The sequence below is a fragment of the Siphateles boraxobius genome, unplaced genomic scaffold, assembly GCF_051911475.1.
Source record: "Siphateles boraxobius isolate OS27281-9 unplaced genomic scaffold, OSU_SipBor_1 56, whole genome shotgun sequence".
NCBI lineage: Eukaryota > Metazoa > Chordata > Actinopteri > Cypriniformes > Leuciscidae > Siphateles > Siphateles boraxobius.
In genome coordinates, this window is record NW_027509182.1 from 5,856,560 (window position 1) to 5,869,053 (window position 12,494).

The following is a 12,494-nucleotide window of genomic DNA, read 5'->3' on the forward strand; positions in this document are numbered from 1 at the left end:
CAGCATCATTTTAACATGCAATTAAAATTCTTGATTGCACAAACCAATCATGTGTGATCATGAGATTAATAACTATTGAGTTTTTGCCAGTATGCAATAACATTATTGTTCATTTCACTTGCAGAACTGGAAGCAGTGATCCATACTGCATCGTGAAAATTGATAATGAGGCGATAATTCGGTAGGTATGATCCCCCCCCCTGCACATTTCAATATGAGCACAAGTGTTCGGTGATCTAATATTGGTGTGTGTGTGTTGCTATACAGCCTATAATAGGTAAATTATCATAAACCGAACAGGTTAGAAATTAAATTTTCTGTGAAGCACAACTAATATAATTTATGCCACATAATTGAAAACCCTCCTGCATTATAGATTGCTGCGTGGTTGTACCTCCACACTTGGCAGCTATATAAAGGTCATCCTAAACAAACCATTCCTCTGATTTGAGTTTGACGTGGAGGTTCAAAACTCAAAATATATATGCTGTGACCGTCAGTACAGTGTGGGCATATTGATTCCTGGTGCTCAATGAAAATGAAATGAAAATCCATTTTATATGCACAAAAGCAGAAGAAACCATACCACAGTGAGAGAAGTGAGAAGTGAGTCTCTTTTGTGACTCCAGGGCCTATAAAAATAACTTACTTTCCAGCCAACTGAAAGGTTTAACAGTCATACTACAGTTATCTACTGTGAATGTTACTGACTGTTCTCTGAGCCACAATGATTTCTCTGGTCAATAAGTCACATTTTTTCCCTGGTATACCAAATCTGAGGGTAAATGTTAAGTATGGATCGTAGTCTGATGTTTGTTTCGTCAGGCTAGCTCTATGCTAACGCAGTAAATAAGCCTTGTGAGTCTGTTGATTGACAATGTAATATACAAAGCACACTTGCATTAGACGATTGACAAAATGCTAATCTTTGCTTAGAATTTCTGATTTGATATTGACATTTGTATACGTACCAGCTGTCTATCACTGCAGTTAAAGTAAAACTGCTGTCTGGTTTTGTTAATGTTTAAATAGAAATCAATGTCTTTATACCTATTCTCCAGTGATTTTTTGGGCTTTGTCAGACATCCCATTTATTTCAAGATGACATATGTTAGTACGACCAGTTTGATTTTTAGTATGTATGTAGTATTATAGTATTTATTAATATTTTGAATTTACTTTTATATGTTCAGTTTTCATTTTAATTTTAGTAAGTTTGTTAAATTTTTGACCATTTTTCTATTTAGCTTCAATTTATTTTTATTTCAGTCTAATTTTGGTTTCTTAAGTTGAATTTTTTCATCTAATATTTATATTAGAGCTTTAATTCAATGACAGAAAACTATGGAAGCTTGTTTCCACCACAGAATAAAACATTTTAAAAGATAATTGCAACTTGCAATAATTGAGTTTACATCTCGCAATTCGGACTTGATTCAGAATTGCGAGATACAAAGTTATAATTGTGTAATATAAACTCCCAATTGTGTTATAAACTAAAAAAAGAAAAATATAAATATTTATTTTTATAACTAAATAAACTTTTTTTATTGCAATTGCGAGTTTATCTCACAATTCTGACTTTATAACACGCAATTTTGACTTTATATCACACAGTTATGACTTTATAACGCACAATTATGACTTTATATCACGCAATTCTGACTTTAAAATACACAATTGGGACTTTACGAATATATTTTGTTTTAGACTAAACGGGTAACACATTTGATGTCCAAAATGTCACAAGATAAAAGTTGTCATTTATAGGCATACCAGGATACTTTGTACTGCATACTGCATTGTACTGCTTTGTACGGCATACTTTGTAGTTTTTCACATTTACAACTTTTCACATTTCTTTTTTAATCTATCTCTCAGGACAGCAACAATATGGAAGACACTGTCTCCGTTTTGGGGCGAAGAATACACTGTCCATCTTTCTCCCTACTTTCGGACAGTGTCTTTTTATGTGTTGGATGAGGACTCTCTCAGGTCTGAACCTACATACTACTACTTAACCTACATACTACATGGTTGAAGGTGAAGTGTGTGATATTTTTTGCTCAAAATACTTTCTTCCTGTTAAAGTTTGATGTGCAGAGTCATCTATGAGTAAGCCATTCGTTAAGGTTGACTTCCAAAGTGTCGCTTTCAAAACATTGCTATGGCTTTTTGAGCAGTCCGACATGACGACTGTGGCTCAACCATAAAAATCGAAATGGGAATACACAAGCTAATGAAATGAATACTGTTGTTGATCTGTAAGTCACCCTTGTCCAAATTTCATTCATACTACCCTTATTCAGAGTATACTGTATAGAATGCACTTTTTAATGGTTGCAAAGTAAATTCAAATGTAGTTCCCACTTAGTATGTGATTTCGGACACACCGCTTGACTCTTGGATCCTCCCACAACACAACACGCTAGCATCATTTAAGTGACTTTTGCATAGGTATTATCTTCATTAAATGTAGAAAACTAATTATTTTCCACTTCACCTTCAACTACTGACATAAATAACATGATAAATTGTTAAAGCATTATAACTGTGATTCAAGTAAGACAATCACATTTTATATTAGGTGTCATTAACTACTATATACTTGCATAAAAAAATGATTAGGTACAACGTGTGACATTTGTTCTGTGTTCATGCGGTATTGCAAAACACTTGCTGCTATTAGTTTTACTAATACTACAAGTATTACAAATATTACATGCTGGCTATAGTTAGGGACATGTTTGGTGTTATTGCTGGGTGGGTTAATTGCAGTGTAATTATAGATGTAATTACAGAAATTAAGCTGTAATGACATGCATATATTTAAAAAAAATAAGTACAATTTAAAACATGTACATGTATGTACACAATAAGTGCATTTGATCAAATTATTAAATTAAATGTTAGTCCACAGTAGTTTAAGACACCTAATATAAAGTGAGACCCTTATGTCTGCTCAGTAGAAACCTACAGTCTCAAAAACTGTTCTGTTCACAGCCGAGATGATGTCATTGGGAAGGTGTCAATCAGTAGGGAGGTTCTCACTGCTAAACCTCAAGGTAAGAGAGTATTTACAGTCTTTATTCAGTCGCTGTGGTGAAATGGGAAATCAATATCCAGAGCCAACAAGACATTTCTTAATGCCAACAGATTGTAAGACGAGTGTTGCAAGAAAGTTGTGACAAAAAAATCAAGTCTGACCCTTAGTCACACACAATCATAAATGTGGACTTGAAACTACACTTGAGTGTCATGTGACTGTGAGAAGCCACGAACTTCCTCAAATCATTTTTAGTTAAATCTGTTATATCTATTTTTAATACTAAGGTTAGAGATTAGATTTAATCAACCCCTAACTCTAAGGCCATGTGTCCACCAAAGTGTTTTTGCCATGCTGAAAAAGCTTCTGAAAATGATTTTTTTTTCAGTTGAGACAATATGGGCCAGGTTTACTAACAGCTTGTGCCAGGTCAAACCCTCTTTTGGCGTTAGGATTTACTAAAGACATGCAGTGAAAAATTAGTGCTGAAAAGACGAGGACAGTTATTTTTGTTTTGCGGTTGGAGTTTCCCAACAATTTACTAAGATTTGTGCTAGTCAATTTGCTGGTATTTGCGCCATTATTTAACGGCCAAAAAAAGCACGTCTTGAAACCATATGCTAATTTACACTGCTCTTGGTAGATTGCGTTGGTCTTTATGGAAATGATCCGGCGGTGTCTGTGTTCTTTAATTTGTCAGTAGATCATCAGTAGATCACATGCAGAAATTTCCACTCCCATCTGCGCTTTTTTGGGATTGCGCTCATGCTAATTTGCCCTGTTTAGGAAATCTGGCCCTATATGTGCTATTATACGAGACCGTTAGTATCCAATTTTGCAAATAGTTTGTTTCTGAATATAAAAATGTCGACACAGTGTAATGTACTTGCTCTGGCACTAGTTTTGGATGGAGATATGTTCTTGTTGTGGCTGTTTGTAATCGTTGTAGAAGCAGGATGTGATGGTTGGTCGGTGTGTTATTTGTCCCGCACCTCCTCCACTGTGATTGGATGGCTTGGTAAAAAGTGACCGTGATGATTGCTGCGTTTTACCCAAAGTTAAACATTCTTCAACTCTCTGCAACCGGATAAATGCTAAGCATTCAGCACTCAGCGTGAAATAGACGCTCAGCACCTCCTCACGCTGCTGCCGTTTTAAAAAATGTGGCGCTCCCATTGAAAACAATTGGAAAATACAATAAACGCTTTGGTGGACACACATGGGCTAAGGAGCGAAATTAGTGATATTCTCTGCAAACAAAGTCTTAGGGCCAGATTTACTAACAGCTTGTGCCAGCGCAAACCCTCTTTGATGTAAAAAAAAACTACTGTCAGGATTTACTTTAGAGAGGCAGTGAAAATATAGCTCTGAAAAGGCAAGGACACAGTTATTTGCGGCGGACCTCATTATGCATTTGTAGGAGTTTCCCTTTCAGATGCAAACTTTATGAGAGAAGAGTATTTAAATGAATCATGCAAGGTGATTTACTAAGGTTTGTGCTAGTCAATTTACTGCTATTTGCACCATTATTTAACGGCCAAAAAAAGCTTTGTTTGAACCAGACGCTAATTTGCGCTGCGCTTGGTAGATTGCGTTGATCTTTATGGAAATGATCCCTCTGTGTCTGTACTTTAATTTGTGTTGTTCACCCGCAGAACTTTCCACTCCAATCTTTTATGGGATTGCGCTCTCACACTAATTTGCCCTATTTAGTCATTCTGACCCTTAATATCTTACATAATTAGTCATTCTGACCCTTAATATCTTACATAATTTTGCTCAATGTTTGTCAAGCAAATATTTTTATTTATTTGAAATAAGACAACAATACTGATAAGGAAAATTGTGTGTGAGATGGCTTTAAATCAACATAGTTTTAGTAGAAAACTCCCTCGTGTATATGAGCACACAATCTGGTGGGGTTCCTGTGAGGTGGTGTTTTGAGTGCTGGTGAGTCATTGTGGTTGTCTAGGCTTGTAACTCATGTATATTGGGCCTGAGGGGCAAGGACACGGCAGGGTTATCCATTATCATGACACAAAATGGAACAAAATGGAACAAAGCATCACTCATTGTACCCCCATGATGACTAGTCATACAATACAGGCTATCCTTAATGGAATAGAAAAGCTAAATCATTCATTAACATTGTTTTGTTCACTGTGTTGGTGTCTCAGATAGATAGGGTATACTAATGATTCGGTATAATAATGATTGTTTAGATAAACAGCTCAGCTTGTTAGCATTAACAATGGCATAATGATGATTGCGAGCTTGTTAAATGTTGCCCGGCAACCCCAGCCCTATTTCAGGACTGCGCCAGCTCTGTCGGTGTTGCGGCTTAGTGCAGTTCTTAACATATTGAGCTGTGGTTCTTAACTGGGTAATGCTGGTCCGAATCTAGGTCGCAACAGTTCCTCGTATTGTTCCCCACAATTTGCTGTCATTGACTTTATACACTAACGTGCAAAAGTTTGAAATAATTATGATTATGAAAGAAGTATCTTATGCTGCATATCTTAAGCTACATTTATTTGATCAAAAATACAATAAAAACAGTAATATGTATTTTGAAACATTATTACAATTTAAAATAACTATTCTAAATGATATATTTTAAAATTAAATTTACTAAATGTACTGAATTTACTATTTTGACAGTCTACTATTTTTCATAGTAATATGCTGATTTTAAACATTTCATATTACTCTGAACAAAATTATAAATGCAACACTTTTGTTTTTGCCCCCATTTTTCATAAGCTAAACTTTTTCTATGTACACACAAGGCCTATTTCTCTCAAATATTGTGTCTAAATCTGTGTTAGTGAGCACTTCTCCTTTGCCGATATAATCCATCCACCTCACAGGTGTGGGATATCGTGATGCTGATTAGACTGCTGCATGATTATTGCACAGGTGTGCCTTAGGCTGGCCACAATAAAAGGCAACTCTAAAATGTGCAGTTTTATTACACACCACAATGCTACAGATGTCGCAAGTTTTGAGGGAGCGTGCAATTAGCATGCTTGACTGCAGGAATGTCCACCAGAGCTGTTGCCCGTGAATTGAATGTTCATTTCTGTACCATAAGCTGTCTCCAAAGACGTTTCAGAGAATTTGGCATTACATCCAACCGGCCTCACAACCGCCACACCAGCCCAGGACTTCCACATTCAGCATCTTCACCTCCAAGATCGTATGAGACCAGCCACCCGGACAGCAGCTGCAGCAATCTGTTTGCATAGCCAAAGAATTTCTGCACAAACTGTCAGAAACCGTCTCAGGGAATCTCTTCTGCATGCTTGTCGTCCTCATCGGGCTCTCGACCTGACTGCAGTTCATCGTCGTAACCGACTTGAGTGCTTTGGAGAGGTGTTTTCTTCATGGATGAATCCTGGTTTTCACTGTACAGAGCAGATTTCAGCAGAAAGCGTGTATGGCATCGTGTGGGTGAGCGGTTTGCTGATGTTAACTTTGTGAATCGAGTGGCCCATGGTGGCAGTGGAATTATGGTATGGCGTATGGGCAGGCGTATGTTATGGACAACGAACACAGGTGCATTTTATTGATGACATTTTGAATGCACAGAGATACCTGAGGCCCATTGTTGTGCCATTCATCCACGACTATCACCTCATGTTGCAGCATGATAATCCACGCCCCCTTGTTGCAAGGATCTGTTCACAATTCCTGGAAGCTGAAAACATCCCAGTTCTTGCATGGTCAGCATACTCACCGGACATGTCCTCCATTGAACATGTTTTGGATGCTCAGGATCGGTGTATTCGACAGCGTGTTCCAGGTCCTGACAATATCCAGCACAGCCATTGAAGAGGAGTGGACTAACATTCCACAGGCCACAATCAACAACCTGATCAACTCTATGGGAAGGAGATTTGTTGCACTGCGTGAGGCAAATGGTAGTCACACCAGGTACTGAATGGTTTTCAGTCCGTTCATGTTTATCTCTTCGCTAGAGCTGCTAGTGTAACACAAGAATATCTCGGTGGCTACGTGTTAAACACTCTAAATGCTCTATTATTGAAGACTGTAACAGGTGTTACAGTCCCCCAGACACCCCCAATACCCCCCCCCCCCCCCCCCCCCCCAGACACCCCCAATACAGTAAAACTGCACATTTTAGAGTGGCCTTTTATTGTGGCCAGCCTAAGTCACACCTGTGCAATAATCATGCTGTCTAATCAGCATCTTGATCTGCCACACCTGTGAGGTGGATGGATTATCTCGGCAAAGGAGAAGTGCTCACTAACACAGATTTAGACAGATTTGTGAACAATATTTGAGAGAAATAGGCCTTTTGTGTACATAGAAAAGGTATTAGATCTTTGAGTTCAGCTCATGAAAAATGGGGGCAAAAACAAAAGTGTTGCATTTATAATTTTGTTCAGTGTATTTTCAATGATAAAAACTGTGGTACTACTTAATATGTTTGTGGAAAGCCATGCTACACTATCACTCAGAAGTTTGGGGTAAGTAAGATTTAAAATAATAGTTTTATTCAAGGATGCATTGAATTGATCAAAGGTGACAGTAAAGACATTGAAAGAATGTCTTTATACGAAAGATTTCTATTTCAAATAAATGCTGTTCATTGAACTTTCTATTCATCATGAACCCTAAGCAGCAAAAACTGATATTAACATTGATATTAATAAGAACTAATAATTGAGCACCAAATCAGCATATTAGAATGATTTCTGAAGGATCATGTGACACTGAAGACTGGAGTAATGGCTGCTGAAAATTCAGCTTTGCCATCACAAGAATATATTATATTTTTAAAAAAATATTTAAAAAGAAAAGAAAATTATTTCACAATGAAGCAATTTTTACTGTATTTGATACAAATAAATGCAGCCTTTGTGAGCATAAGAGACTTTACCAAGGGTAACTAAACCCTAAAACAACTTTTTTTAGTTAATGATCTGTAAGACTGGGGCTGTATTAATGCATTTTTTGACATTTGGGTATAAAGTGTTTTAATTCTACAATATATGGTGTAAAAACGTCTGAGTGCTGCCCTCTTCAGGTTGAACGGTGGCTACCGCAGTTGAATTTTCCTATTGGATGTTGTGGTACTGCGTGATGTAAGCAGGCACCAGCTCACCACGCCCTTGCCTACAGAGAGATGCGTCTCAGGTGCACGCCCCCCCTCCACTGGGCTCTGCCCACTTTTCCAGCATTCTTCAAATAATGCCAGTGGGTGGAGTCAGGCTCTGTTGAGTTACCCTTTATACAAAAAAAAATAACGCAATTATTCCAAGCTTTTGACCAGTAGTTTACATGTCTTTACCAGGCATGATATTATAAAAAATGAGCCACAGAGTTTGTAAAATGCTTCCAGAAGAAGTGTTTCTTACAGTAACTATAACACAAGTCAGCCTTCATTGACTTGTGAATGAGTCTTTATGCTGGCTCTTTCCCTCTCTTTGTCTGTCCTCTTCCCACCCTCACCCCTAACGAACAAATGGCCTCACATAACCTTTGTCTCTGAGGGCTCTGAAACAGCATTTAGCGAAAGGACATGTTCTGCAGAGCACAGAAATAGCCATTTGCTCAAGTTACCCTTGGTTTGACAGGGTGTGAACATTCAAGTTAGCTATAAGTCAAATCATAGTCTAACCACACCGATAACAGTGCAAGATGTTGTGTAATTAGCTGACGGCGGAATGTTGGCGTATTATGCAGGTTGGGATATAGAGTATAATTATGACATTCTTAGGAAAGAGATGTGTAGAAGAACGTGCAAGCACTGAGGATATTAGTTAAATCACTTTATCTGCATTTCTGCATTTCCCCCCTCTATTGTAATGATGTGGATCTTGTTTCTAAAAAAAAGAACGGAGAATGCTAATTTTAAACTAATTTGTGGCAAACTAATTTAAACATAAGTCCCACATAAGATGAGTTTTAAGGGATAAAATTATTGACTACAGGGGGACTTTAAATGAAAGACGCCATTCGCCACAAAGGTGTGCGATATGTATGAAAATGGTTACAACAAACATATAACTATTTAGCAATTTTTTTGGGCAGGTTCCCTTCAAAAACAAAAGTATTTTACTGCTTCTATGTCACTGGTAGTTTTTGTTCTTGTCACTGTCTTGTCATGTGATTCCCTGGCCCTCATGTGATCCTGCCATGTGTACTGTGTTGTCATTGGTTCATTGTTTCATTTTGCACAGGTGTGTCTTGTTCAGTCATTAGTCTTGTGTATTTAAGCCCTCATGTTTGCCATGTGTCTTTGTCAAGTATTGTTTCCCTGTAACCACTGTTGGTGAGCTCCATGTCCATGTCCATGTCCATGTCCATGTCCATGTCCATGTCCATGTCCATGTCCATGTCCATGTCCATGTCCATGTCCATGTCTATGTGTCCATGTCTCCATGTCCACGTCGCTAAAATGGTCGCATAAAGGCATGGCATGAAACTCAAAACAAACGCATGGACTTGTCCATGTCCATGCTTTTGTTTTGAGTTTCATGCCATGCCTTTATTTTATGTTTGATCTTGCTTTTGAGGAGTATTAATAAACTGCACTTGGGTTCTACAACTTGCCTCCAGTGGATCACCTGTTACAGTCTTCAATAATAGAGCATTTAGAGTGTTTAACACGTAGCCGCCGAGATACACTAGCAATACACTTGTGTCACACTAGCAGCTCTAGCGAAGAGATAAACATGAACGGACTCACTTAGAGAAGAGCAGAGTCCGTCACTAGACGTGCTGAGACCTGTTCCACTGTGAATAAAAAACATGAACAAATCATTTTGAGACAGTTGCTGTGTTCGAAATCGCCCTTATACCCTCATTCACTATTCCCTACATTACTCCCCTAAAATAGTCCACTTGAAGGAGTGAATAAAAACGAGTGAGTGGAATTGAAACGTAGTAAACTGGCAGCTCCAGTAGTAATGAAAAGATTTATCCTAAACTCCGCAATGGAAACAAGCATGTATAATCCGTAATAAAAAAATTTAATAATCAATTAAAAATAAATTTATACCTGTATGATATTGCGCTGAACCAGCGCGGTTTGGAAAATGGATGGATAGATGATTCAGCTGCGGCGCCATCTCCTGGCGAGACGCGGGAATTTATTCAGTGCGCGACTCTCACAGTGTATAATGGGTATTCGCTTGCAGTTAAGCATACATTGGTTGTACACTCGTTATTGCAGTGTATTGTGGGATTGAATGAGTGCACTCAAAAACGTCCACGATGGTTTCGGACACCACAAATAACGGCCTATTTAAGGGTATAGGGGACTATTTCGGACACAGCCACTGTTTCTGATTTATGATAAGTGGGAGAAGAAGTGGGTGGGGTTTTACCATTGTAGGTTGGCTGTGTACACATAACTGCGGACACAAAGTTATGTTAAAAAAAACATTTAAAAGTGAATTTTGCATAATTGGTCCCGTTTAAATAGTTTCATATTTTAATATCCAAAATTAAGCAATAAACATTAGCAACAAAACAACAAAAATAAACATTAATCACATAGTTTATTTACACTGCAATTGCACTCCGCTGCAGGCCTACATCCGGGCTCTTCCTGGTGGGGGTTACTCCCTGTTGTAATAGGCTGTGGCCCAATTCAGGGGCTGCATCCTTTGAAGCCCGCGTCCTTCTAAGTGCGCGGCCGACACAGCCTTCAAAGGACGCACCGAGACTCGCTTAAAGTGGAAAGTATAGCCAATTGCGTCACCGCAGCACGATGAAGGCTGTCCAAATTCGAAGGTCCATCGAAGTTTCCTTCAAAATGCGGCTTGCAAATGCGTCCTTCTTTTCCCGTGAATGCAGGATACATCAGAAGAATCCTTCGCAGCCTTGCCTACCCCAGAATTCATTGCGCACCGGAGACGAAATTGCCAGATTACACTTTTAAATGTAAGCATTGGGTTTCAATTTAATCGAGTAATCTAATGTATCTAATGATAAAAATGTACATAAAAATGAAATTATTTTTTGTTTCATTTACAAATTATAACTTTCATAAATAAAGTAGGTCTGTACGATTGTTTAATTTACAAATTTTAATTCACATAACCAAAAGTTTATTTCTCTACCAATCTGTCAAGTAGAGAAAACAATCTGTCCATTCTCTCCCTGCTCTGTCTCTCTCTGAAACTTCATGTCCTCCCTGATTAACTCGATCAGCTCATCCTCTGGGTCTCGTTTTCTCTTGGCTGTCCTCGTTCTATCCTTCGTGGCCCGGGGAAAGAAGGACGGTAAGCAGGGTTGCCAGGTCCGTGCAACAAAAGGTTTCTCCATCGTGCGGCCGAATTCTCCACTGGATTTGTGCGTCTGAGGGATATTTTGGGGGTGTTGAAGCGTCGATATCGTACTTACGGGGGTGGTAATCAACCCGCGGAAAAAAATTTCACCCGCGGTAACAACTTAAAAGTAGACCAATTCCGGGGGAAAACCTCGGACTTGGCAACACTGACGGTAGGCCGCATTAGAAGGATCCTTTGACTTGGGACAGCCTTCGTCGCTCCGCTGTGACGCAATCGGCCTTCAAATACGGCCTTCGGAGGATGCAGCCCCTGAATTGGGACACAGCCATAGACTTTAGCGTCCTTGTTAGCGTGCCCGCCTCCCATCCGACTCCAAAGCCTCCTTTCCTTGTCTGGGTTTTAGTTTTGGTTTTTGCATGCTTGTTTGATTTGCTTGTTATTTTTCCGGGGTTTTTGATTGATTGATTAAATTGAATCCGTGTATCATTCGTTCAGTCGTATTTTGATTTAATATTGAAAGTAGAAAAATGAGAAAACAGTTCCTTTTTTGTTTTTTCATTTTTTCCAAAGAAACGAAAAACAAGAATTCAGCTTGATTTTCGTTTTTCGTTCTGAGGTAGAAAAATGAATAAACAGCTTGAATATTCGAGTTCTACACGTGGGCGGGAATGAAACGCCCTTTTTCTCTGATTTGTCAGTCGAAGAACAAACTGTGTCGTCATGAGTCCTTCCTCGGTCCTGCACAGCAGAATAAGAGTCCTCCGCTGCTGATGATGTGCGGATTCTTAACTCGTTTTTTGCAACTACATTTCATCTTTTTCCTCATCAAACAACCAGACTAACGAATGGCTCGACACAACCCGTACCGGGGAAGAGCCTACAAGGCTTTCTTCTGTGTAGATATAGCCTAAATTCACCTACGCTGGTATGGCAGGATAAATGACGGCTGCTAGCATGGTCGCCCTCGCCCAGTAAGTTTTAAAAAATTATATAATTAATTGTAAATTAAATATTTTAAACACTAATATTAAAAGGAAAGAATAATTAATTGCCTATAATAGGTCTAACGTCGTTCACGCATGAACTGTCATCAGCCTGACTATCTAACAACTAGAGAACAGAGAACAACATATTAAAATGCATACTCTTCTGAGTTTTATGATGTAGGCCTTGTGTTTCAT

At 38.6% G+C, this 12,494-nt stretch overlaps 1 protein-coding gene across 1 annotated transcript in view; it reads left to right on the forward strand.

Moving 5' to 3' along the window:
* The window catches only part of rasa4 (RAS p21 protein activator 4), a 47,798-nt gene that overhangs the window by 6,071 nt on the left and 29,233 nt on the right, over window positions 1-12,494 (forward strand). The window contains exons 2-4 of the mRNA XM_077206527.1: window positions 125-181; window positions 1,882-1,995; window positions 3,004-3,065. Coding sequence (XP_077062642.1) covers window positions 125-181; window positions 1,882-1,995; window positions 3,004-3,065 — 233 coding nt within the window. The remainder of the gene's footprint in view (window positions 1-124; window positions 182-1,881; window positions 1,996-3,003; window positions 3,066-12,494) is intronic.